The sequence below is a fragment of the Furipterus horrens genome, unplaced genomic scaffold (genome assembly GCF_987537825.1).
Source record: "Furipterus horrens unplaced genomic scaffold, mFurHor1.1.pri manual_scaffold_3, whole genome shotgun sequence".
Classification (NCBI taxonomy): Eukaryota; Metazoa; Chordata; class Mammalia; order Chiroptera; family Furipteridae; genus Furipterus; species Furipterus horrens.
The window spans coordinates 71,352,201-71,379,176 of NW_028327173.1; the positions used below are offsets into that span (position 1 = coordinate 71,352,201).

General features: G+C 34.9%; 1 protein-coding gene across 1 annotated transcript in view; it reads left to right on the forward strand.

Moving 5' to 3' along the window:
* Positions 1–26,976, forward strand: part of CCDC18 (coiled-coil domain containing 18) — a 118,638-nt gene that overhangs the window by 1,304 nt on the left and 90,358 nt on the right. Inside the window, exons 3-12 of the mRNA XM_090269744.1 lie at positions 848–983; positions 1,449–1,623; positions 6,033–6,194; positions 6,593–6,699; positions 12,506–12,634; positions 20,028–20,124; positions 21,485–21,606; positions 22,527–22,818; positions 25,023–25,147; positions 25,984–26,168. Coding sequence (XP_090125870.1) covers positions 850–983; positions 1,449–1,623; positions 6,033–6,194; positions 6,593–6,699; positions 12,506–12,634; positions 20,028–20,124; positions 21,485–21,606; positions 22,527–22,818; positions 25,023–25,147; positions 25,984–26,168 — 1,528 coding nt within the window. The 5' untranslated portion in view covers positions 848–849. The remainder of the gene's footprint in view (positions 1–847; positions 984–1,448; positions 1,624–6,032; positions 6,195–6,592; positions 6,700–12,505; positions 12,635–20,027; positions 20,125–21,484; positions 21,607–22,526; positions 22,819–25,022; positions 25,148–25,983; positions 26,169–26,976) is intronic.

The window sequence follows — 26,976 nt, forward strand, 5'->3', positions numbered from 1 at the left end:
AAGAGGAGTAGTAGAGATTATAAAGCCTTCATTAATTGTATTAATAATAAATATGTATTTTAATAAATTGTGGCCCTTTATCATGATTTTTCTGTGCCAAGATATTCACAACCCTAGCGATGCATTTCAGATGAAGAATATATTTATGTGCGTTTACCTGCAAAAGGTCATTTTGGTCTCTGTAGTTGTGATGTGAATGTGTGTGCTTTTTAAATTTTATAACCATTATGAATGGGAGAAGGGGATAATCTATCTGATAATAAACTGCCTTTAAGAAAATATGAATGACTGTAATGATGCCAATTTCATCAGATGTCCAGAGCCTGAAATGTGATTATGTAAATTCAGACACCTCATACTGGAATTGATCTATAATAAGAAAATTGCAGTGTTTCAATTAAAATGTCTTTGGATCCTGAGGATTTAGGTTCAAATCTTGGTTCCAACATTTACAGTTTGTGTGACCTTGAGTATATTATTTAATTTGTCTTATTTTCTTCATCTTTAACATGGAATAAAAATACATACTTCACACAATTGTTTGAAAGGTTAAATGTGCTTAGAAAAGGGAAACTATAATAACTAGACCCTGGTTATAATGAAAAATTGATTTATTGGAATTCTGTAGAACTTTCCACTATGGCTTTACACTGCAAAGGAGTGGTTAACTGTTCTTTTTTTGTTGTTTGTTTGTTTGTTTGTTTGTTTTTTTGAAGTCACCATTAAAGTTTTCACAACATTTGAAATAGAAAAATAATGAGTTAAACTCTTATTAGTGTGAGAGTATTTTGACTTGACACAATGGGTTCTTTCGGCAAGGTACTAAAAATTCATTTCTTTTTTTAAGAAATGGAACCTAATTCATCAAACTACTTTAAGAAAGACAATGAAGAAGAAAGTTTGCTTGCAAATGTTGCGTCCTTAAGACATGAACTGAAGATAACAGAATGGAGTTTGCAGAGTTTAGGGGAAGAGTTATCCAGGTATGTAAGGAAAGTCAGAGAATACAGAGTATGACTTTAATTTATGAATGTAAAATATGAATTTTATTATTGTGTCTCTAATATGTCTCTAGAATAGAAAATAATGTCATAATTTTGAATATAACTCAGTTTAGGAAAAAATAGAAATATTAGAGAATTACTTACAAATTAAGAAAGCACCTTATTAAAACAATATGAACTACATATTTTGGGATTTATTCATCTATTTTTATGACTGCTTTTTGAAACTTAAGTAATTCTAGGATAGAAGTACTAGAAATACATAGATTGCTAGTTTAAAATTAATTATGATTTATTTAAAATTTTGGTTGAAGCATTTGCCTTAAGTTTGTTAAGTGTGAATCTGATTTCCAGCAGCATCTCAGGTGCTTTTCTTAATGTATAGAAATTTGGATTGAATTCATAAACTAAGAACTAAAATACATTTTTTTCTTTTTCCTTCAGTGTTAGTCCAAGTGAAAATTCCGATTATGCCTCTAATCCCTCAAGATCTGAAAGGCTGATTCTGGAAGATCTTTCTCAGCCTAGCCATCTTGGACTTTTGAATTACTCACCTTATAAAAATGTTTGTAAAATGCCCAATAGCAGTACTGATTTTCAAAAACAGCCACGAGATAAGGTTATTGTTTTTAGACCTCTCTACTTAAAAGTGGTTTAAGTTTTGACCTACTTAAGATACTTTTTTCTTTGACTTTTTTCTTTAAATGCCTTATGCATGTTTTCCATAGTCTTTTACTACAGTGCTCAAGACTCATTGAATTTAAATTTAAATAGAATGGTTCTTGTTTCATCTTAAGAAGAAAGTAGTTAATTTGGTGTGTCATTTTAAAAATTTTTTTATATTTATTGCTTTTTGAAATTAAATTCTTGTTTTCTCAAATAAATAATATCTGTCTTGATTTTAGCACTATACCATGTATGTAGTAGGCAATCAAGTATTTATTAAGTGGCTAAAATATACTTACTCTTTACCCTGGATCAAAGTGCTGTGTAATAGCATGGCACTTATTCTTTCGTTATCCCTAAATTTTGTGGGTGATCTTAGATATCTTCTCTGGTCTGGAATTTTCTCTCTACCTTTTTTTTTATTTAGTCATATTATCTGTCTCGCAATGTTTACCCCACTTTCTTACTTAACCCTTTTATGTCCCTTTCCACTCTTCTTCCTGTTCTTTATTACCCCAGTGTTGGCACAAATATATACATATGGTTGCATATGCACATCATGAGCTTTTTTGATAAAAATTTGCTCTTACTACTTCAGAAAGCCAACAATTGAGAGGTTTTCTTTATGTAAGGAGCTGCTTAATGAGGCAATGTGACTGAGCCAACATTGTGGAAAATGAATTCAAATTCCATGTCTACAAAGATTATCATTCTGGGAAATTTGATTTGTATCCTAATTCAAATAGCTGATTGTTTTTTCATCATATTTATGCCCTAGTTGAAATCATTTTGTTTTACCCTAACCAAATTAAAAGACTGATGACAAATTGGAGGGGGGAAAATATTGGTAATGCCTATTAAAGACAAAGGACCAAACTCTTTAAAATGTAAAGAGCTCCTAAAAAGAAGAAAAGATTAACAACCCAATAGAAAAACAGGTAAAAGACATGTATGGAAAAGGAAATTAAAATGATCTCCAAACAAATAAACAGATGTTTAGTCTCATTCATAATCATAGAAATTCACAATGGAACTATTATTTAGGTACTGTTTCCTACCCAACAGATTGTTAAACATACAGATGTTTGATACTGTTTTTCTTGATGGAATTAGGGGGAAATATGTCCTCTTATACAATACATTGCTGGTAGGAATGCAAAATCATATAACCAATATGGAGAGGCATTTGGTAATATTTGCCAAAATCATAAATGTGTCTACCCTTGACTCGGAAATCCCATTTCTAAAAAATTAGCCTATAGTTACATGTGCATAAGTACAAAAAAATGAGGCACTGTTTCTCTTAACAGATTAGAAATGCTCTCAAGCGTTCAGTAAAAGGGTGTTGGTTGAATAAACATGCAATGGACACTGCAGCTGATGAAATAAAAGAATCACTGAGTTGATTGTGGACATATTGCCAGTATATATCATTTAATCAAAAAATGCTAAGTACAGAATGATATACAGTCATCCCTTGGAATCCTTAGTGGATTGATTTCAGGATACCCTGCAGATACCAAAATTGGAAGATGCTCGTGTCCCTTATATAAATTGATAATATTTGCACTTAATTTATGCACATCCTTCCATGTACTTTATATAATCTCTAGATTATTTATAATACCTAGTACAATGCAAATGCTGTGTAATAGTTGTATTGTTTAGGGAATAATGACAAAAAAAGTCTACATATTCAGTACAGACACAAACATTGTAGGCCTAACTACATAGTACATGTTAGCAACCAGGTAACTTTTTTTCCAAATATATGTATTTATATTTTATTGATTATGCTATTACAGTCCCAATTTTTACCTCTTTTCCTCCCTCCACTGAGCTTCCCCGTGCCCCCTGCACTCGCTCAGGCAATTCCCTCCTCACTGTTCATGTCCATGGGTCATGTGTATAAGTTCTGTGTCTACTCCATTTCCTTTACTGCACTTTACATCCCTGTGGGTATTCTGCAACTACCTATTTGTACTTCTTAATCCCCTCACCTCTTCACCTTTCTCCCAAACCCATGCCCATCTGGCATCCATCAAAACACTCTGTATCCCTGATCCTGTCTCTATTCCTGTTTGCTTAGCTTGTTTTTTAGAGTCCATTGTTGATAGACAATGTATTTATTGCCATTTTATTGTTCATAGTTTTGATCTTCTTTTTCTTAAATAAGTCCCTTTAACATTTCATATAATAATAGTTTGGTGATGAACTCCTTTAGTTTTTTTCTTGTCTGGGAAGCTCTTTATCTGCCCTTAGATTCTAAATGATAGCTTTGCTGAGTAGAGGACTCTTGACTGTAGGTCCCTGCTTTCCATGACTTTGAATATCTCTTGCCAATCCCTTCTAGCCTGCAAAGTTTATTTTAAGAAATCAACTGACATTCTTATGGGAACTACCCTGTAGGTAACTAACTTTTTTTGCTGCTTTTAAGATTCTGTATTTCTTTTAACTTTTGCCATTTTAATTATGATGTGTCTTGGAGTGGACCTCTTTGCATCCATCTTGTTTGGGGCTCTCTGTGCTTACTGGACTTGCGTGTCTTATTTCCTTTACCAAATTAGGGGACTTTTCTTTCATTATTTTTCAAACAGATTTCCAATTTCTTGCTCTTTTCTTCTGGCACCCCTGTGATCCAGATATTGGACCTCTTGAAGTTGTCCCAGAGGCTGCTTATACGATCCTCTTTTTTTTTTTTTGGTTTGTTTTTTCTTCTTGTTCTGATAGTTTGTTTTTGCTTTCTTATGTTGCTAATCATTGATTTGATTCTCGGCTTCATTCACTCTACTGTTGTTTCCCTGTAAATTGTTCTTTATTTCAATTAGTGTATCCATCATTCTTGACTGGATCTTTTTTATGCTGTTAAGGTGCAACTTGATGGATTCTCAGTTATGGCACCCACCTGCCGGCTCTGTGGCTCTGAGACTGTGTAGTGAAAGGGCTTAGAAAGGGGGAAGTGACTTCTGCCCATCTTTCTGTCTGGGAGAAAGCTGTCCCCCAGCTTTCACCTTCATGCCAGACACTTCAGCTCTTCCCTTTATACCACTGGTGCTTTTCAAGCTGCTACCTCAGTTCTGGAGCTCAGAGGGAATGAGTAAGTCTGTGTGTGGGTTCTTTAAGAGGAACTGCTTGGGACTCCAGCAGTGTCTTCCACCAACTCAGTTCGTGCTGGTTTTTGCAATCAGGAGTTATGGGGACTTAACTTCCTGACACTGGAACTTTGGTTTGAGGTGCCTGGAGGGGCTGGGACTCCTCATTCCCGAGAATTCTCTCCCCATTTTTACCACTCCACGTGGAAGTGGGACCAGTCCGTTCCACATCTGTGCCCCTCCTACCATTCTGGATCAACGTGGTTTCTTTATTGTGGAGTTGTCGGACTTCCATTGAACTTAATTTTTGATGGGTCTGGGTGATGATTTTTCTTTATTTCAGTTGTAATTTTGATGTGGTTGTGTGAGGAGGCTGCCATCCTGACCAGAAGTCCTTTTCCAAATATTTTTGATCCATGATTGTTGAATTTATGGGTGCGGAAACAGTAGATATGGAGGGCTGACTATATATAGTATGCTAGTTTTTGCATAAGGAAGTGTGGCATGGATAATTTGTATTGCTTGTATATGCATGTGGAAACACTAGAAGGCTAGGTTTGATTAAGATTATAAGTTAATAATTCCTATATAATCTGTTTCCTTTTTTTTTTTTTCTGTATGAGTGTTGTTTAGAAATTTATAAAGGAGAAACTTATAAAACTGGTTATGTAACTACTAAAGATGGGAATGAGACTTCTTGGTGTACTTTATATAGTTTTGACTTTTGAATTGCATAATATATTATTGAAAATAATTAAATCATGTTTTGAAAACCTCAACCCTCAAGAAAATTTAAAAAATAATTGTAAAATATATATTCAAAAAAGTGTAATAGAAATATATATACTGTTTAAAGAATATTTTATCTACTATTCATTTTATTGTTGGTGGACCTTTGGGCTGTTTCCATTAATTGTCTCTTACGGACAATGTAGCTATGAATATTTTTATATCTTCAGGTGCAAAAATATAAAATTTTCTGTCATATTTATACCCAGAAGTAAAACTCTTTCATCTTAGTGTGTTCAGCTTACTGGGTAATACTAAGAACTTTTCCAAAGTTTCAAGCTGTGCTTATTTATGTATATGTCCACCAGCAGTGGCGAAGAGAGTACTGATTTTTAGTGTCAACTCACCAACACTTACTAAATATATTAACTCATTTTTAAGCTATTCATTATTTTATAAATAACTGTTCATCATTTTCCATTAATTATATGTAATGCTTAATGAACTAATAAAAAATTGATTGATCTTTTTCATTTTTCAGATATTTTTTTCATCATCTACTCCCATGGATCAGGAGATCAGAAGTCTTCGAGAGAAACTTAATAAACTTAGACAACAAAATGCATGTTTGGTGTCACAGAATCATTCTTTAATGACTAAAATAGAATCTGTCCACTTTGAGTTAACACAGGCAAAAGCAAAAGTATGTTTCTTGACGTGGTGAATATGCCAGAGAAAATCATTATAATCACATAAAAACTTATAATTGGAAAATATTCCTTATATTGCTTTAATATAATTTATGTATAATTTTTATTATAATATCATTGTGTGATAGAATCAATTTTATATGAATTTAGTATCTGAAAATGATTCAGGGAAACTTATATAGTCTGTGCATTTAGGTAAGTCAGAACTTCTTAAAACCTTAAGATTACCAATCTGTGTGGTTTTATTATACAGAGGAAATAAAACTTTTTTTTTTTCTTTTTAAAATAATATTTGTTGAAAACTTTTTTAAAGAAAACTTTAAAAATAGAAAAAGAACAGGCAGAAATCTCACCCAGTTCCACCATTTAGGAAATATCTTGTTTGTTTTAGGTTTCTGTGCTTGAATCTACTCAACAACAGGCAGCCAATGTCCCAATCTTAGAAGAACAGATTATAAATTTGGAAGCAGAAGTTTCAGCTCAAGATAAAGTTTTGAGGTAAGTATAATTTTTATTTTTTATTTTTTTAAAATTATATTTTATTGATTATGTTGTTACAGTAGTTCCATTTTTTCCCCCCTTTGCTCTCCTCTGCCAGTACCCTCCTTCCCTCCAGCAATCCCACTCCGCTTAGTTCATGTCCATGGGTCGTACATATAAGTTCTTTGGCTTCACCCTTTCCTATATTATTCTTAACTTACCCCTGTCTATTTTGTACCAATCGATTATGCTTCTTAATCGCTGCACCATATCCCCATTTTTCCCCCTCTCCCCTCCCAGCTGATACCCCTCTAGATGATCTCCTTACCTGTGATTCTGATCCTATTCTGGTTTCTTAGTTGGATTTTATTTTTATTTTTTAGATTCAGTTGTTGATACTTGTGAGTTTGTTGTCATTTTAGTGTTCATAGTTTTGATCTTCTTTTTCTTAAGTCAGTCCCTTTGACATTTCATATAATAATGGCTTGGTGATGATGAACTCCTTTAGCTTTACCTTGTCTGGGAAGCCCTTCATCTGCCCTTTCATTCCAAATGATAGCCTTGCTGGATAGAGTAATCCTGGTTGCAGGTTGCCTTTCATCACATTGAATACTGCTTGCCAGTCCCTTTCTGCCTGCAAAGTGTCCTCTGAGATATCAGCTGATAGTCCTGTAGGCACCCCCGTCTAGGCAACTCTTTGCCTCTCTTACTGCCCCCAGGACTCTCTATCTTTCACCTTTGGCATTTCAATCATGAAGCTTCCTGGTGTGTTCACCTCTGGGTCCAGCTCGCCCGATACCCTCCATGCTTCCCAAAGCTGTATGTTCATCTCCTTCACAAAATTTGGGAAGTTTTCCTCATCTTTTTCAATTCTTGCTTCCTCATTGTGCACTGGTTGACTGTTTTTTTTCTTCCTTATGTTCCAAATCATTGATTTGAACCCCGATTTCCTTCCCATCACCATTGGTTTTGTGTGTATTTTCCTTCATTTCACTTAGCATAGCCTTCACTTCTTCTCTTATGCATTTGCCATACTCAAACATATCTGTCAAGCCTGTGAGCATCTTTATCACCAGTGTTTTAAATTCTGAGTCTGTTAGGTTGTCTGTCTCCTCATCTGTTAGGTTGGCTATCTCCTCATCGCTTAGTTATCCCACTGGATCCTTGATCCGTTCCCCCTTTTGGGACATACTTCTTTGTCTCCTCATTCTGACAGGCTCCTGTGTTTGTTTACCTCCACATCCCAGGTAGATCTGTTGCTCCTGTTATGTTGTAAGGGGCGGAGCCTTAGGGATTCGTCAGTACAGGGCCTACTGTTTCACCACATTGTGGTGCTGTATGTGGGGGAGGGGTCTGCGAGGGAACAATGCCGCCAGTCCAACACCCGCCCCTTTTCCAGGCACCTCTCCCACTTCTGCACCAGACTGGCACCCCTCTAGCTGCTTCCCTGGTCGTTATTCCCAGAGTGGGTGGGTCTGCAGACGTTCTAGGACTGTGGGGGCTCTTTAAACAAGTGGACTCTGCTGAGAGACCAGCAGTTTTTTCCTCCGCCCCAACCCCCACTGGTCTACACAGTCCAAAGCAATGAGGCTTGATTTTTCCCAGTGCTGGGATGGTGATCTGCTAGGTCCGGTGAGGAGCTGGGAACGCTTCCCACGTGTCCCTCCTGACTTTAAAACATGTGACTGCACTTTCTGCCGGCCTGCCGCTGCCACCGCTGCTGCTGCCCCTTCTCCACCCCTCCTACCTGTCTGGATGAGTATTTCTTCTTTATATCTCTGTTTGCTGGACTTCCATGCAGTTTGATTTTCTGGAACTTCTGGTTGTTTCTAGTTTTGAGGTAGTTGTATTCCTTCTTAGTTGTGGAGGGAGACGCAGCATGTCTGTCTACACCTCCATCTTGGCTGGAAGTGCCAGTATAATTTTTATAGCTTTAAAATTTGTATTTCCTACTACTACCTTTTGATATATCTTGTTACATCTTATTCTCTACTCTAATAGATCTATAATGAGCCATAGACTATGTTAGAATGTGTTGAATATGTGTTCAGTCCATCGTAACTCTTGGCTACAGGATGCATGCAGTATATTGGGACAAAAAGAAAAAAAGACTAAATCTAAGTCTAGATGCTTATTTACATGCTTTTATTAAGTGTGAACTAGTTCATTTCTTGCCCTACATAGTAATATATACCCAGTACTACAATGGGAATTCAAGAAATAAAATGCAAGGAATCAGAACATTTATAATTTATCCTCTTTGCTTTGAAATGAGAAATATATACATACTAAATAGCACATTACTCCATTTTAATGTTTCTCAAAGTGTAGTTCTGGAACCAGCAGTATTAGCATCATTTAGGAACTTGTTCGAAACGCAAATCTGGAGTATCAAGTCAAGATGGCACAGGCAGACATGCTTTGCCTCTTCACACAACCACAGCAAAATTACAACTAAAATATAGAACAACCATTACTCAGAACCATCAGAAATCAAGTTGAATGGAAGTCTGACAACTATGGAATTAAACCATATCCATTGAGATAGGTAGGAGGGGTGCAGACGTGGAATGGGCTGGTCCCTCACCCACATGTGCTAGATTAAAATTTGGGAGGGATATCTTGTGAATGAGGAGACCCAGCCCCACATCAGGCTCCCCAGCTCAGGGTTCCCAGGGCCAGAAGATAAGTCCCTACAACTCTTGCTGCAAAAAATCAGTGGGTACTGAATCAGCAGAAATTGCTGGAGCTCCAAACAGTTCTTAACGAATTCACACACAGACTCACCTACTCAGACTCACTCCCTAACAGCTCTAGCACTGGGGTAGCAGCTTCAGAGGCACCAGTGGTATACAGGGAGAAACTGAAGTGTCTGGCATCAAGGTGAGCAAAGTCCATTGTCCCTTTTTTAAATGCTCCCCACACAGATCCAGCAAGCTGGTCCCGTATTTGAGACACCATCAACCTGGCTAAACTGTTTGACCCACCTTGGAGATTCCCAGAGACTCCACCCCACTCAGCTTACAGGCCCACCCAAGCTGCTTTTCCATATGAATGACTGGTCTTCACTCATGCTTCATAACTTCGTTAGTCTTCTCAAGCAACAGCTGACCTCCGTGAGCCCCAGTCCCAGCAGTCAGCCTAGATTCACAATTTGCTTTGCATAGCATCTCCAAACCCAAGAGAAGTAGCAACCATCTTAGATTGCTTTATAGCTCAGGCAGGGTGACCCTGGGAAAAACACAGGTTGGGGCTGAATTTAGCCTGTACCACCCAGGAAACCCCAGGGTCAGCACACCCAGTGGACATCTGCAGACCATGTCAGAGCCCCACCACCCTGCCCCTACACAGGTGATCCTCCATGGAGGATGCAGGTTGGCGAGTAGTCACAGCCAATTTTTGCAGCTTATTGACACCCTTTGATCTGCCAACAGCAACCAAGGCTCAACTGCAAGAAGAGAGTATACTCAGCCCACATGATGGACTCACCTCAAGTACGCAGCTTGGGTGATAGGAGAGGCTGTGCCACTGGACCTTACAGGACGCCTATTACATTAGGCCACACTATCAGGACACGGAGGCAAGGCACCTCTTCCTAATACATAGAAACAAACATGGTGATTGCTAAAACGAGGAGACAGAGAAACATGGCCCAAATGAAAGAACAGATCAAAACTCCGGAAAAAGAGCTAAAGAAATGGAGATAAGCAATCTATCAGATGCGAAGTTCAAAGCACTGGTTATAAGGATGCTCAAGGAACTTAGTGAGGACCTCAACAGCATAAAAAAGATCCGGTCAGAAATTAAGGATACACTTATTGAAATAAACGATTTATAGGGAAACAACAGAGTGGATGAAGCCAAAAATCAAATCAATGATTAGGAACATAAGGGAGCAAAACAACCAGTCAGAACAATAAGAAGAAAAAAGAAACCCAAAAAATGAGGATAGTATAAGCAGTCTCTGGGACAAGTTCAAGAGGTCCAACATTTGCATTATAGGTATGCCAGAAGGAGAAGGGAAAGATCAAGAAATTGGAAATCTGTTTGAAAAATAATGAAAGAAAAGTTCCCTAGTTTGGTGAAGGAAATAGATGTGCACATCCAGGAAGCACAGAGAGCCCCAAACAAGATGGATGCAAAGAGGCCTACTCCAAGACACATTAAAATGCCAAAGGTTAAAGGTAAGAGAGAATCTTAAAAGTAGCAAAAGAAATTAGTTACCTACAGGGTAGTTCCCATAAGACTGTCAGCTGATTTCTCAGAAGGGATTGGCAAGAAATATTCAAAGTCATGAAAAGCAGGAACCTACAGTTACTATTGCTCTACCCAGCAAAGATACCATTTAGAATCGAAGGGCAGATAAAGTGCTTCCCAGACAAAAATCTAAACCAGTTTATCATCACCAAACCATTATATGAAATGTTAAAGGGACTTATTTAAGAAAAAGAAAAAGAGCAAAACTATGAACCATAATATAGCAAGAAGTACAAATCTATCAACCAGTGAATCTAAAAAACTAAGCAAACAAAAGAACAAAGAATCATGGATACGGAGAGTGTTTTGATGGATGCCAGATGGGCACGGGGTGTAGGGGAGTGGATGAAGAAGTGAGGCGATTAAGAAGTACAAATTGGTAGTTACAGAATAGTCATGGGGGTGTAAAATACAGTATAGGAAATCGAATAGCCAAAGAACTTACACACTTGACCCATGGACATAAACAACGGTGTGGGGATTGCCTGAGGGAGTTGGTGCTGGGCTGGAGGGAAGGCAAAGGGATAAAAATCAGCACAATTTTAATAGCATAATCAATAAAATATTAAAAGACATCCAAATCTCTGGTGATATTGCATACTTACTGAATCACAAACAGTGAGAAGTGGGACCCAGAAATCTTACTTTTTTTTTTTTTTGTTAAGATTTTTATTTATTGATTTTTAGGGAGAGTGGCAGGAAGGGAGAAAGAGATGGAGAGAAAGTTTATTGTGAGAAACATTGATTGCCTCCTTTGTACTGGCCCTGAATTGGGGCGGGGGGTGAAGACACGGGGTACCGAACCTGCAGCCTGGGTATGTGCTCTGCTCTGGACTTGAACTGGCAACCTTTCACTTTGTGGGATGACACTCAATCAACTGAGCCACACTGATCATAGAGAATACTTACGTTTTAACAAGACCTGCAGACGATTCAGATGTACACTGAAGTTGTCTTTCATGACAAGCAGAATTTTGCAATTTTCTTTCTAATACATATTTTATGTTTACTCCTACATGTTTTATATTTGTGGTTGTGAATTTGTTCTTGTTTTGTTCATTGATAGTATATGGGAAGGCTACTGGTTTTCTGTAATATAATTATATTTTAATTAGACTTTTTCATACTCTTTTATTAAGTTTAATAACTTTTCATTTGATTTTCTTGGATTTTCCAGGTAGCTAATGATATTAGCAAAAAAGTTTGTCTTTTTCATGTATTTATACTTACTACATTTTTATTTTTGCTTTTTTGGAACTGTCAGGAAAAAATCATTGGATCTAGTAGTGACAAGTCATTCTTATCTAGTCCCTAAACTATATTGTAATGCTTTAGTCTCGGACCATGAAATAATATATAAGTTCATATTTATAATTTGTTGGAAGTGTTCTTTTAATCCTTATTAAAACTTTTAGTTGGTAAATGATAAGTATGCCCTTTTTCCCTCTCTAATTAAATATTCATTTCTCTTGGTGGTTTAAACTAACAGAATTCCTAATGTTGAACTATTTTTGCATACTGGTATAATATCTTTAATAACCTTTAGAAAATATCCTTTATTTTATAGAGAGGCAGAAGATAAATTAGAGCAGAGTCAGAAAATGGTGATTGAAAAGGAATATAGTTTGCAGAAGTCCCAACAAGAATGTATAAAGTTGAAGGTGGACTTACTTGAACAAAGTAAACAAGGAAAGAGGTATGTGTTTTTAAAGGAAGTAATTTCGGGTTTTTTTGGAGGAGTAGATGGTAAAGGAAAATAAGAATATATTACCTATTTAAAATCCCAGCATAGTTTTGAAGTGAAAAATTTGCAGAAATTTGGCAGTAGAATAACTTGATTTTCTTTTTCATCCATTTTAATTTTTATTTTTCATTAAAATGTTCATGCGTGGATTTTATGTTACTGGCATCCTTGATTGGTATTAATTCCTAGTAGCCTGATATATCAATGTAATATACTTATTTCTGAAATTAAGTCGCATGATTTATATAAAATTCATGACAAGTGTCTTTGGGTCTTCCTTAGGGAATACTTAAGTAATGTAAAAATAGCTATTTTATTTAAACCATATTTTAAGATAAAGTTTTTCAGGTAGCCCAGACCCAGGAACCTTTAACTATGAATTCACTTTGCTTTTAAACTAATATTTAAAATGTTTTAGTTTGAATTTATGAGATTTTACACTATGATAATGTAATGATAGATAATAGCTTCTACATACAGTAAAATCATCTATATTATATTTTACAATGAAAATATTTTTAAAATGTGTAATGTGATATAAATAAGGTTACAAAGAAAGTGTGTTTTGAAAAGTTGTCATAAACATGTAAATATTTGTTTGCATTTGCACTTAAACTTCTAAAAACCTCTTAAAACTCATCTGTCAGTCATTTTTTATTAAAATGTGTTTGGAAGGATATTTTCTATCAGCATTTGGTTAGTTTATTTACATTACAATATATATTTGGTAGGTAATATTACTTAGTGGTAATGATTAGGGCTTAGAGTCAAATAGCCAGATTTATTACGTCGAGCAAATGATCTAACCTTCCTGAATCTCAGTTTGCTTATCTGTTAAATCTAGATGATATTGTCTTGATATAAGTATTAAATTAAAATAAGTCAAGTGCCTCTTAAATAATAAACTCTAACATGTACCTTTTGTAATTGTAAACTATTGAATATGTGGTTAAATATTCTGAAATTCAGACTTACTCAAATAAGCTTTTTGTACACAGTTATTTAAAATAGTAAGATAATTCATTAAGACCAGCTTTATAATATAGCTTAGAAAATGTACAAAGGCAGTACAAGTAGTTCTCTCTGTAAAACTTAAATAAGATAATTTTTAGGGGAAAGCACTGACTTTGCTTTCACAAGTTAAGTAGGCATGGACAAAGTCTGGACAGCATGCGCGAAGGCATAGAAATATAAGAGTATCATTGCTGAGGAACACTAAGGAGTTTTACGTACTTATAAATGGATAGGTGTAATAGAAAATGAGGCAAGAAAGACAGGCTTGGTCCAGACTGTAAATAGCTTTTAGTGTTATGCCAAAGGATTTGTATTTTAACCTGGAGAGCATAAACAGGCAATTGAGATTTTTAGGTAGAGGTGTCACGTGAAGACCCGTAAGTTTTTGAAGAGCAGAATGAATATTGGCATTCTGAAATTGAAAGATTGAAACCTTTACAAGGTATTTTTGTGGGGGTACAGAAGGTTCATCATAATGGATTAAAAAGCCATTGTAAAAGGCAGAGATTGTTTAGCTTTATGCTGTTTATAAGAGACATATATGTAAAGCATAAGGACACATAAAAGTTGAAAGCAGAGGGATGGAAAGATATATTTCAAGCAAATAGTCTCCAAAACAAAGTAGATATAGCTATATTAATATCACACAGAATAGATTGAAGTACAATAAGCACTACTAGAGTTAAAAGTAACTCACATAATACATATATGTTTAAGTAACACTTAAGCAGGAAGCTATAAAGATGCTAAACTTACATGTGTCTAATAATTTAGTCCCAGTATATATAAAGAAAATCACAAAATTTAAGTAGAGGTGAACAAATCTTACACAGGGAATTACACATTTTCTAGGAATTGTTAGATTAAACAACAAAAACAGTAAGAAGTTTAAGAATTGAATGACAATAATCTTGATCTAATGGATGTATATATATTCCAGATTAAGGAGGCTAAAGAAACATAACTAAAAACAGTGTGTGATTCTGGATCAGAAGAAAAAAATTCTATAAAAAAATTATTGGAATAATTGATGAAACTTATATGAATTTAATTAGATAAGAGTATTATATCAATTTTATTATATTTTTGGTCTTAAAAATCCTCACCCAAGGATATGTTGATTGATTTTAGAGAGACAGGAGGGGAGAGAGAGAGAGAGGGAGAGAAATATTGATGTGAAAGAGAAACATCGATTGGCTGCCTCTCATGTATGCCCCAATTGGTGATTGAGCCTGCATCCTAGGTATGTGCCATGACCGGGAATCAAACTTGCAACCTTTAGGTGTATGGGATGATGCTCCAACCAACTGAGCCACCTGGCCAAGGCAATATTATATCAATTTTAGATTTCTTGAATTTGATAGTTGTGGTTATACGAGGCAGTGTCTGTGTTCTAAGGAGATACATGCTAGTTTTTTAGGGATGAAGGTTAGTAATTACTTTAGAATGTAGTTCAGTGCAAAAAAACAAACGCTCAAGTGAGAGACAAAGCAGTGGCAAATTGTTAAAAATTGATGAATATGACTTCCAGCCAAGATAGAGGTCTAGACTGACATGGTCCGTCTCCCTCCACAACTAAGAAGGAATACATCTACCGAAAACCAGAAATAACTAGAAGTTACAGAAAATAAAGCTGCATGGAAGTCCAGCATATGAAGTTATAAACAAGTGGCAAGTGGTGCCCGTCCAGACGGGTAGGAGGGTGAAGCCGAGGTAGAGAGGTCAAACTGTGCTGGTGGCGGCAGCTTCGGCGACAGCAGTAAGCACAGACACTCGTATTTAAGGGGAGGCGAGAAGCGCCTGGGGAGCTCCCCTGGCTGCAGACCAAACCTGTCAGCTTGCGATTCTAACACCAGAGAAGGCAGACCCCCATTGCCTTGGACTGTGAGGGCCGGAGGACATGGGGACAGAGAAGGAGGCTCCCAGTCTCTCAGCAGAGAGTGAACGGCAGGAATTCATTTTGGACCCCCACCCCCACACACAAAATGCCACAGCTTAGTGAAAAGGATCACCCGGTACTGATGAGTACACAGGGCCCTGCCCCCTATAGCGTAGGAGGTATGATACCCCACCCAGGAAGCAAAGGTAAACACAGAACTGTCAGGATGGCAGAGATCATGATAGAGATCCCAATCATGAAGTTGACCAGACAGCAAATATCTGATCTAAAAGTTCAGCAGATCGGAAATCTTTCTGAGGCACATTTCATAGCTTTGGCTATAAAAAAGCCTACAGACCTAACAGGAGATCTTAAACAAGACAGGGAAGGAATGAAGGCTAGTCCTGCTGAAATGAACGAAAACACATACAAAACAATTGGTGAGGGAAGGAAAACCAGGGATCAAATCAACAAATCGGAACATAGGGAAGGAACAAACAGTCAACCAGTGCAGAAAGAGGAAACAAAAAGTGAGGAAAATGAGGAGAGGACCAGAAATCTATGGGACAGCTATAAGCGGGCCAACATCCAAATCATAGGGGTGCCAGAAGGGGAAGAAGAACTAGAAATTGAAAACTTATGTGAAAAAATAATGAAGCAGAACTTCCCTAACTTGGGGAAAGAAACAGAATTACAGGTCCAGGAAGCAGAGAGAGTTCCAAAAAAACTGGACCCAGGGAGAACCACACCAAGACACATTATAATCAAAATGTCAAAAATTAAGGATGAAGAGAGAATCTTAAAAGCATCAAGAAAGAAGAAGAGAATTACATACACAGGGGTCCCAATAAGATTGTCAGCTGATTTCTCAAAAGAAACTGCAGGCGAGAAGAGACTGGCAAGAAATATTCAAAGTAATGAAAAGCAAAAATCTACAACCATGATTATTCTATCCAGCAAAGCTGTCATTCAGAATAGAAGGGCAGAGAAAATGCTTTCAGAGAAAAGTAAAACTGAAGGAGTTCATCAGATCCAAACCGTTATATGAAATGTTAAAGGGACTTGTTTAGGAGAAAGAGGATCAAAACTATGAACATTAAAATGAAAACTATCACAACAACCAACCACAGAAGCTAGGGAACCAAAACAAAGGCAAACTAAGTAGGCAATTAGAGTGGGAAAAGAATTATAGGTATGGGGAACATTATAGGTATTGGGGGAGGTCAGCGGGGAGCGGGAAGGGGAGAAAGGGAGAGAGATCGTACAGGAATTAGGAAGCATAGTCGGAGGGAGTGGAGTAGACAGGAACATGTTGAGAAGAACTGTATGCACAACCAATGGGCATGGACTAAGGGAGGGGGACAACTGGAGGGAGTGGGGTCACTGGGTGAAGGGGGACAAAGGGGAAAGAAATTGGGACAACTGTAATAGCATAATTAATAAAGTGTGTTTTAAAAAAGTTGGATAAATCTACATTTGAACATTTTAAAGCAAAGTGTTTAAAAAAATGGTGCTTGGAAAATTAATTTTAAAAATTAAATTAGATTCTTGCCTCAAATATACCTACATATTTAAAAAGATTCCAGATGCAATTAAGGATGCAGTTGTGAAAAGTAAAATTTTTAGAGAAAATGTAGGGAAATAGTTTCTGTTATGTCTCATGGTAGGGAAGAATAAGAATATATTTAAATGAAACTCAGCATAAATATTATAGGAAAAGTTGCTAAACTTTAAGTTCATTAAATTAAAAACTTTCTGTTCTGCAAAATACATCATTTAAGAAGTGAAAAAGACAAGACAGGTAATTGGGGATATGTTTGCAGATAATCTAATTCACAAAGATTAGTATCCAGAATTGATTTGAAACTCTCACAAGTCAATAAGAAAAAGGGGAAAATCTAGTAATAAAAGACAAAGACGCTAAACAGGTAAAGGACAGGAAACCCAAATGGCCAATAAAACTTAGAAAATTGTTCAACCTCACCATCATCAAAAAATGCAAATCAAAATTACAATGAGGTTGTAAAACTAATCATCTTATACTATTAGATTGGCAAAAGTTTTTAATTTGATAATTAACTTACTGAGCATTTACTATGGTTTTCAAAGTGCTTTAAGAGTATAACTAACTCCTCAAACAATCATAAAAGATTGATAATGTCCTCATTTTTTAGATGAGGAAACTGAATTAGAGAGTAGCCGAGATGACACAGGAAGTGGTAGAGGTGGAATTTGAGTTCAGACACTGTGGCTGTAGGGCCCATAGGATTGAGTACCGTGCCAGAGGTAGAAGTGCAAAATGTTAAGTAAAGAGATTTTGAAAATAGGCTACACTCTCTGTAACCTGTGACATTTTGGGCAAGTTACTTAACCTCTCAGGGCCTTATTTTTGGCACTTATCTTTATTATGGATTGACTTAAATAAGTTACTTTCTTACTCTAGTTCTCTAAGCATAGATAAGGGCGTGGTACAACAGAAACTCTCATAGGTTTCTGGTTGGGAGTATAAATTGGTACAGCTGCTCTACTAATTTTTTAAAAGATTTAATAAAGTTGAAGGTGTACCTATGTAGTACCTTCAATTTCGAAATACCTTTTGGAAAATATCTAGCTGTTCACCTCCTAATTATTTATCTTAAAGAAAGTCTCAGATATATTGCCAAGAAGCTATGCACTGTGATATTCACTGCAATGATGTTTGTATTAGCTGGAAAAAGCCTCAATGTCTATCAACTAATAAATGGATAAATAAATTGCAATATTTTAGTACCATGGAATATTATATAATAGATTTTTAAATGAATTTTGGTAACATAGGTGAATATAGATGGGTCTTGAATGATACTGAACAAAAGCAGTGTACAGTAGGATACAGTATAATACCACTTATAGAAAATATAAAAACATGAGAAAAGACTATATTTTATTAAATGCAAAAGTACACAGATTTTAAGGTACAGTATTATTTTAGTAATCACTAAGAAAAATCACCACAAAACTGAGATACCATGAATTGTAAAATACATATTAATTTTAGAGATGTTAAAAATGTGCATTATAAGGCACTATTTGTGGCTTTGGTTTAACATGAATATGCAAAATGGTAATTTTAAAAAACGTTATACTCCTAGGGTTACCTTTGTGGAAGAGGTCAGGGGAATGGGATTTAGAAAAGATTCACAGGAACCTTAACTCTGTAATGTCTGTAATGTTTTGTTTGCTTAAAATAAAAAAGTCTACATAAAGCAAAAATAGCAGGGTTAAGATTCATTAAAATTGGGTTAAAAGTACATAGATGGATATATATACATATATAATCTCCATTTTTGTAACTGAAATATGTCATGAAGAGGAGTAGATAAGTATAAAATGGATAAATTTGGCCTGAAAGGAAGGATTACAGAGGAAAGCACACTTTGGGGGTTTTGTTTCTTTAAGTGAGAAATACAGGTATCCTTTGCTCTCTGAATTCTAGCTTTGCAAATTAAGGAACAGAATATATTCTCTTAGATTTTCAGGTAAATCCTTTACCATTTAACTCTATTTTTTATCTGAAACTTTGGAACCAAATAGACATCTCCGATATCCACAGTTGGTATCCAAATTTAAGAACCACATATTCAGGAAATAAGGGTTACTTTCATTTGAGTTTGTAAGCCAGTAGGGAAGATACAGCCAGTAGAGAGGATATACAAAAGATACAAATAGAATAAGTTCCTAAAAGGAAAGAGCTAAGATCCAGTGTATAATTAAGGAATTCAACCTGAATAAGAGAAGAGTCACTAAACTTCCCTTACACTGGAAAGGATTTGATGAGAATGGGTTTAAATATAGAAAAATTTTAGATGTGGATGAAATTGACCAAGTTCCAGCCCAGTAGTTTCAGTTCAGTGTGAGAAGTATTATATGATGAAAGGTCAGGGTCAGCTAAGAGGATGAGGCAGCATGGTTGGGCTTAAGACAGTGCTTGGTAGTGGTTGGATTTTGTTGTTCAGATTTTCATATCTTGTATTAATAGAAGTTACTGTCTTTTGCAATACCTTTTTGAATATTTATGTGACCTTTATAAAGGTCACAGGATTTACTGAGTATTTTTTAAATATACTAGAGAGTGGACTGATTCTGTAATATCTGTTCTTTGAAAACATACTTATCTGTCTTTTCAAGACTGAGGAAAAAATACTGTTAACACATAAGAATGCATGTGTTTTAAAGTTTATTTATAAATATTTTGTTATATATTTTTTTATGTCAATATGTTATAGTGAGGAAATTGTAGTCTAATCTTCATTCTTTATTTTACAATTTAAGCCTAATACTCTTTTTTGTAGTACAGATAAATCTACTTCTTTCTAATTAGTCCTTAAAATTAAATGTAGGTTACTTTGGAACTTAACTATTCAAATGTAGAGCATTTTTTGTTTTTATTAATTATCCCTTTTTAAATTTTAGAGCTGAACGACAAAGGAATGAAGCACTATATAATGCTGAAGAGCTGAGTAAAGCTTTCCAACATTATAAAGGAAAAGTGGCTGAAAAGCTGGAAAAGGTAAGAGGCAGTTGTACAAGTTCAGTGTTTTGTATTACTGTCCATATGCTAAAAATAAAGATAGATATAAATAGAATATATTATGATTAAAGCAGGGAATAATTTTTATTATCTCATTCATAAGAAAATCATTGAAATAAAGAATTTATACATATTAGTTAAGGATGATGTTCACAATCTATTTATAATAAGCAGAAACTTTTTTATCCAAAGAGAGAAAAGAGTGGAGGCAAGAGAAGAAACAAAATACAGAGAAAGATGGGGTGAATGAGCAGAATCTGGAGCTATAGAAAAAGGAGCCTGAAATTTGTTCCCATCACCTTCGTGAAAATGAAGGCAGAGTAGATTATGTAGCCTTCAGTTGATCTCCCTGGACCTACCACCCTGAGAGAGCCTCACTTCTGCCTCTCAAAAGGAAGGTTCCTCAACAGATTCTTCATAGTAATATAGTGGCTTTATGACATTCATTTACTATCTTTAAGTAATGCCACATGAGAATAAAACCTGTTTGGAGGAAGGCCACATACTCTGTATTCAATTGTTGAGCTCAGAAGAGTGGTTTAGTCAACAGGTACCAGTATGAAAGACTTCCATCTTGAGATAATAATTGAAACAGAGGAAGTTAATGACTCTGATTACAAAGACAGGTAAAGGGTAGAAGAAAGAAATATTATTATTAAAATTTAAGAAATCGAGATTCCATTTAATACCAAAATCTTAAGTGTGAATTAATCAGATCACTGTTTTGAAAGCCTTAGAGAAGTTCCCTGTGGGAATTAAATATCATGGAAGGGACTTTTAATAAGACAATCTGTAGGGGGAGGTAGAATAACTTGTAGGGGGATATCCTCAAGGAGAGGGAGGACTTGATAGAGGAAAGAGAGGAAAATATAAGAGATGAATTTTTTCATACTTCTTAGGATCATCAATTTCAAACTGTTCAGCAGAGCCCCATAGTTAAGTAGATTTAACAAAGGAAGTGAGGCAAATGTGCCCAGTCTTCCACTTGCACCATTCCATCCTGGGCGTTTGGCTGTTGTTTCAAATTTTGGACTGTAATTTCAATGGGAGCGTTTTGTGACTAAAATTTCAAAAATTACTTCTCTGGAACATTTGCACTAAAGTTAGCCTTTAATAACTTCACACAGAGTCCCTGCACGCGTTGCTTGCCTTGTCCACATGAGGCCAGGACCCTTTTGCTATTGCTGCTCTGTAATAAGCTCTTAACCATTTTTGAATAGGTAGTAGAATCCCACTCTGTCCAGGAAGTTCATTTTGCTCCCTTTCTTTTAATGTTGGGTACTTAAATGGGTGGAATACTTATTCCACTTTCCTGCTAATTTCTAAAACCTTGTTTTAGGTTCAAGCTGAAGAAGAAATATTAGAGAAAAATCTAAATAACTGTGAAAGAGAAAATAAAAGGCTACAGGAAAAGTGTGGTCTATATAAAAGTGACATTGAAAATCTGGAAGAGAAATTAAGGTACAGTATCTTGTTGTACAAAAAGGATTTTTGTGTGGAAATGAAGAAAAAACAAACATTTTCTAATAGGACATTTTATATATTGTAATTGTGGCCTTAAATTATGTAGAAAGATAGGCTTCATGACAGTTTGTTTTCTAGGTATAATAAAGTTCAAATTTTAAATGAATAAAGTGCTTGTTGATGTTAATATATTTGTAAATGTAGAGTAATATAATCAACATTTTTTGCTTTGCATATATTTAGAGAAAATTAACACTGACATAATGTTTTTATAATGTGACCACATTAGCTAGTTAGTAAAATATGTATTCTTCAAATCATGAAGAATCACCTAGTCCAACCTTCTCACTTCAGGGACCTTAAAAATGTAAAAAGGGAACTGATGAAATACAAATAATAGTTCTAAAGATAGGATTGTTCTAATGTTTGACATGTTTTATAGGTATATGTATTTGAAAATATTAATGCCTAGTAATCTGTTAATGGCTGATTAGACTTCACCTTTGACAGTTGTGGTTGGTACTTCATGATTTTTCCTCATATGATCTAAAACTTTCTTGATGCTGCAAAATATTATGTCAGGATTTTGGAGTTAGATCTCCTGTTTTACACTTTTAAAAAAGGAACAGAACTGCTTCCAAGGTAGTGGGGTTATCCTGCCCTGCTACCTACTGTGAGATACCGGGCTAGTTTCATAACCTTTCTGTGCCTCAATTTTCTCATCTATAAACAGGGGGTGATAATAGTGCTAGCCACCTAAAGCTGTGAGTGCCTGGCAGGGAGAAAGCAGGCACACGGCAAATATGAGCAGGTATTATTATTTCAGAATTAAACTTTAAAGTATTTTGTAAGTGAGATTAAATATGATTATTGAAAATGAATATATATTTTCACTTTTGTGCTTTTTTTCTTCATAGGCAGTTAAAAGAAGAAAATAACAGTGGAAAAGAAAAATTAAGAATCATGGCAGTGAAAAATTCAGAAGTCATGGCACAACTAACTGAATCTAGACAAATTATTTTGAAGCTAGAGAATGAATTAGAGGACAAGGACCAAGTACTTCGAGAAAAATTCTCTTTAATGAATGAAAACCGAGAATTAAAGGTCCGTATTGCAACACAGAATGAGCGACTGGATATATGTCAGCAAGAAATAGAAAGTTCAAGAGTGGAACTGATACATTTGGATAAAATTATGTCCCAATTTCCAGTAAGTATGTATGAAAAGGAAAATGTTACTGAAGTGCTTTATTAGAGATCATCATTTTGTGGTTGCTTTATTAGCTTTTGTATTTTTCATATATATTTATACTTTCAGTCATCAATTTCTCTTCTATCTAATCCCTATTTTTTTCATACTTAACTTTCTGGTGTTTCAGCCTTTCTCAGTCTCCGATGCCGTATATAAGAACGGCACATAATTTTTTAAAAAACAGCTTTATTGAAGCAACATTTATATGGCACAAGATTTACCCATTTTAAGTTCAATGATTTTTAGTAAATTTACAAGTTTTAGAACAATGACCACAGTCCAGTTTTCAAACATTTTTTTTCATCCCCAAAAGATCCCTTGTATCCATTTATAATTAGTCTCTATACCCACCTTCACTGCAAGGGAACCACTAATCTACTTTCTGCATCTAGAGATTTATCTTTTTGGACATTTCATATAAATTAAATTCTACAGTATATGCTCTTTTGCATCTTTTCTTTTGCGTACTTAATGATTTTGAGAATTGTTCTTTTTGATGTATATCAGTATTTCATTTCTTTTATTGTTGATTCTTATTCCATTGTGTGGATATGCCCTATTTTATTTATCCTTCACCAATAGATGGACATTTTAATTGTTTCTACTTTCGGACTATTACGAATAATGCTGCAGTGAACATTTGCATTTAAGTCTTTGTATGGATATGTTTTCATTTTTCTTGAGTTGGAATAGAATTGCTCGGTCATATAGTAATCTTATACCAAACTGTTTTTCAGTGTGGCTGCACCATTTTACATCCTTACCAGCAAAACATGAGGGGTCCTGTTTCTCCACATCCTTGCCAACATTTGTCATTGTTTGTCTTTTTGATTCTATCCATCTTGGTGTGTATGAAGTGGTATCACATTGTGGTTTTAATTTGCATTTCCCTAATGACAGTAATGTTTCATGTACTTACTGATGGTATAGAATATTAAAATGTTTTTTAGATGTAGCCAGCCACTTTTTGAGTTATATATGTACATGATCGTATTTGTGAGATTAGGAAGAAGGTAAGTATACCTATGTCAGAAATTTGTTTCTGATAACTGTAAAATAAAGGTGAGATCAGGAGAAAGGTACAGATAAATGTGTCGTAGTTGTTTTCACATATGTATGGATTACCAATTTTAAGCTGTCATGGAATTATGAAGCTTAGAGGGACCTTAGAAATCATTTGATTTAATACCATATTTTATGGGTGAAGGAATGTAGACCCAAGGAAGTGAATAACTTGTAGCAAAATTAAAACTAGAATGTGTGATTTTTGGTTCCCGACCCTCTGCTATATCTACTTTCCTAGGATGCTGATTATTGATTATTTGCTTAGATTTTTAATGCACAGGTTTGCTTTTGAAATCTGATGATAATCACATATAGATAGCATTCATTTTAAATTGATGTTTTTATTTGACTATCAAGAATTACTTGATAGGTGATTCTGAACGTGGTTGGTAATATATGCTTGATCATGTATTTCATGCAGTGCTAAGAATAACAGGGTTTGGAAATATGAGTTTTTTCATTTCTAGGAAGTGTGATTTGGTTATAGTTTGAAGGTAGTGGTCATTAGTGCTTACCTTGCCCCTTTTTCCAACTAATTTAAAAATTATTTGTTACTCAAGCACACAGAAAAGCACAGAGACCAATGTAGCATAGCATTTGCTAAGTCTGGATAACATTTTGTGATATCCACTTCAGAATTTTTCAGAATAAAATTTTACAGGTAAATGAAGTCTCTTTATATACCTAGAAGATCCAGTTCTCTCCTTCTCTCCTCAGAGAAAATGACTATTCTAAAATTCATGTGCATCCTTCTTGTCCATATTTTAAATATTGCCACATACAGATGCATCTAAGAAAAAAATATATATATATATAGTTTAGTGCATTTAAAAAAATACTACATGTGCCACTGTTGTTTTTCACTCAGTTTTATGTCATGTGATGTCACCATAATGATTTAGGTAATGCAGGTTCATTTATTGTAGTTTTCCCATTATCTTACTATTTCATAATATATATATATACATACATTCTCTTAATGATGGACATTAGGTTGTTTGTATTAAATTCACACAATTTTTCAGGCTTGGAGTTCTGAATAAAAAAAGTGCATTATAGATATTATAAATTTATAAATGTTTGTTTTTAAATTACAGTTACAAAGAGAAATGTTTGGTTTTAAATCATCTCTTTCTAAGCACCAGATGAGTAGTTTGCCAAACAAGGAAGACAATTACATTGGCTGTTGTGAGGCAAATAAAATGATGATTTCAGAATTAAGGTATGGTTCAGGTTCTGAAGTCATAACAAATACAGTGTTTTTAAAATTTGGTAATTCGATTAAGGTCTTTAATTAAAATGTTGAAAAAGATACAAAAGTTCAGAGAGTATTATAAAAAATATCTGTGTTTACCTGACTAAGAATAGATACTTAACTTTGTAATATTTGTTTCAAATCTGTTTCTTTAAATAAAAAGTCAAACATTACAGAGTAAACGATACATTTTGATTCTTACCACTAGTCCCATTCTCCTTACTATCTGCCACCATGAATTGGGTAGATATTCATCAGTCCGTTTTGTATATGTTCTCACAAATATATACTACATGTTTATATTGTTTGTAAGTTTGCTTTTTCACTCAGCATCAATTTTAAAATTCATCCATGTTGAAGTAAGTAGAGTGATTGATCAGTGCATGGATTAGTGTGGGGTAGTTTAGTTTTTATAGCTCCATAGGAGTCTATCCTATAACTCTGTCATAATTTATCTAATTCTTTGTTGATAGTTACCGTGTGTATAGTTTCCATCTATTACAAACAGTGGTGTAAAGTATGTACTTATTCATGTTACCTACAATATGGGCAAGTTTCTCTAGTGTATATTCCTAAAAGTGAAAATCTGGGTCATAGGGTATGTACATTTTACTAGGTATTACCAAGTTTCTTAAGTAGCTGAACCAGTTTTCAATCCAATCAGTGACATAAAAGAGTTTGCATGTCCTGTCCAATAGTTGACCAATAACAGAGTTTTAAAATTTTTACCATCTTGAAAGGTAAAAATCGTATGAGGTATTTTTTAGAAGCTTCCTAATATTTTTTACTTTTCTCTGTGCTAGGATTAAGCTTGCAATAAAAGAGGCAGAAATTCAGAAGCTTCATGCAAATCTGACTGCGAATCAGTTATCTCAAAGTCTTATTTCTCGTAATGACAACAAAGAGAGTGGCAAATTAAATAGTTTAGAAACAGAACCTGTACAAGTAGGTGAGTATATTTTATTGACTTTTCAAAATTACGATCAGAGTTCTTTATGGTGTTTTTTTAAAAAAATAAGTGGATTACCGACTTTGGTTTCTGTTATCAACTGTGTTAATTATTACTTATGGGTTAATAAGACAGCTAAAATTATTTCAAAATTCTTAATTTTCATCATTCTTTAAAAATGTACTTTACTGAAGTAAAATTCCCTTGCAGTTAAATGTACACAATAGACAAACATTTGCTACATTTTGTCAAATGTTTGTTTTTCATGTTTATACCCTTGTTACCATCAACAAAATTAATGCTTTCTATTTCTTCCCAGTTTACTTTGCATTTAATTTTCTCTTCTTTTTTTTTAACTTATCTTTTGTTTTAAGTATATTTTATTGATTATGTTGTTACAGTTGTTCCATTGTTTTTTCCCTTTGCTCCCCTCTGCCCACTACCCCACTTCCCTCCAGCCATCCCACCATCCTTAGTTCATGTCCATGGGTCGTGCATATAAGTTCTTTGGCTTCACCCTTTCCTATACTATTCTTAACTTCCCCCTTTCTATTTTGTACCAATCAATTATGCTTCTTAATCCCTGCACCAATTCCCCAATTCTCCCCCTTCCCACTCCCAGCTGATAACCCTCCAAATGATCCCCATACCTATGATTCTGTTCCCATTCTGGTTTTCTAGTTGGATTCTGTTTGTATTTTTTAGATTCAGTTGTTGATAGTTGTGAATTTGTTGTCATTTTAATGTTCATAATTTTGATCTTTTTCTTAAGTGAGTCCCTTTGACATTTCATATAACAGTGGCTTGGTGATGATGAACTCCTTTAGCTTTACCTTGTCTGGGAAGC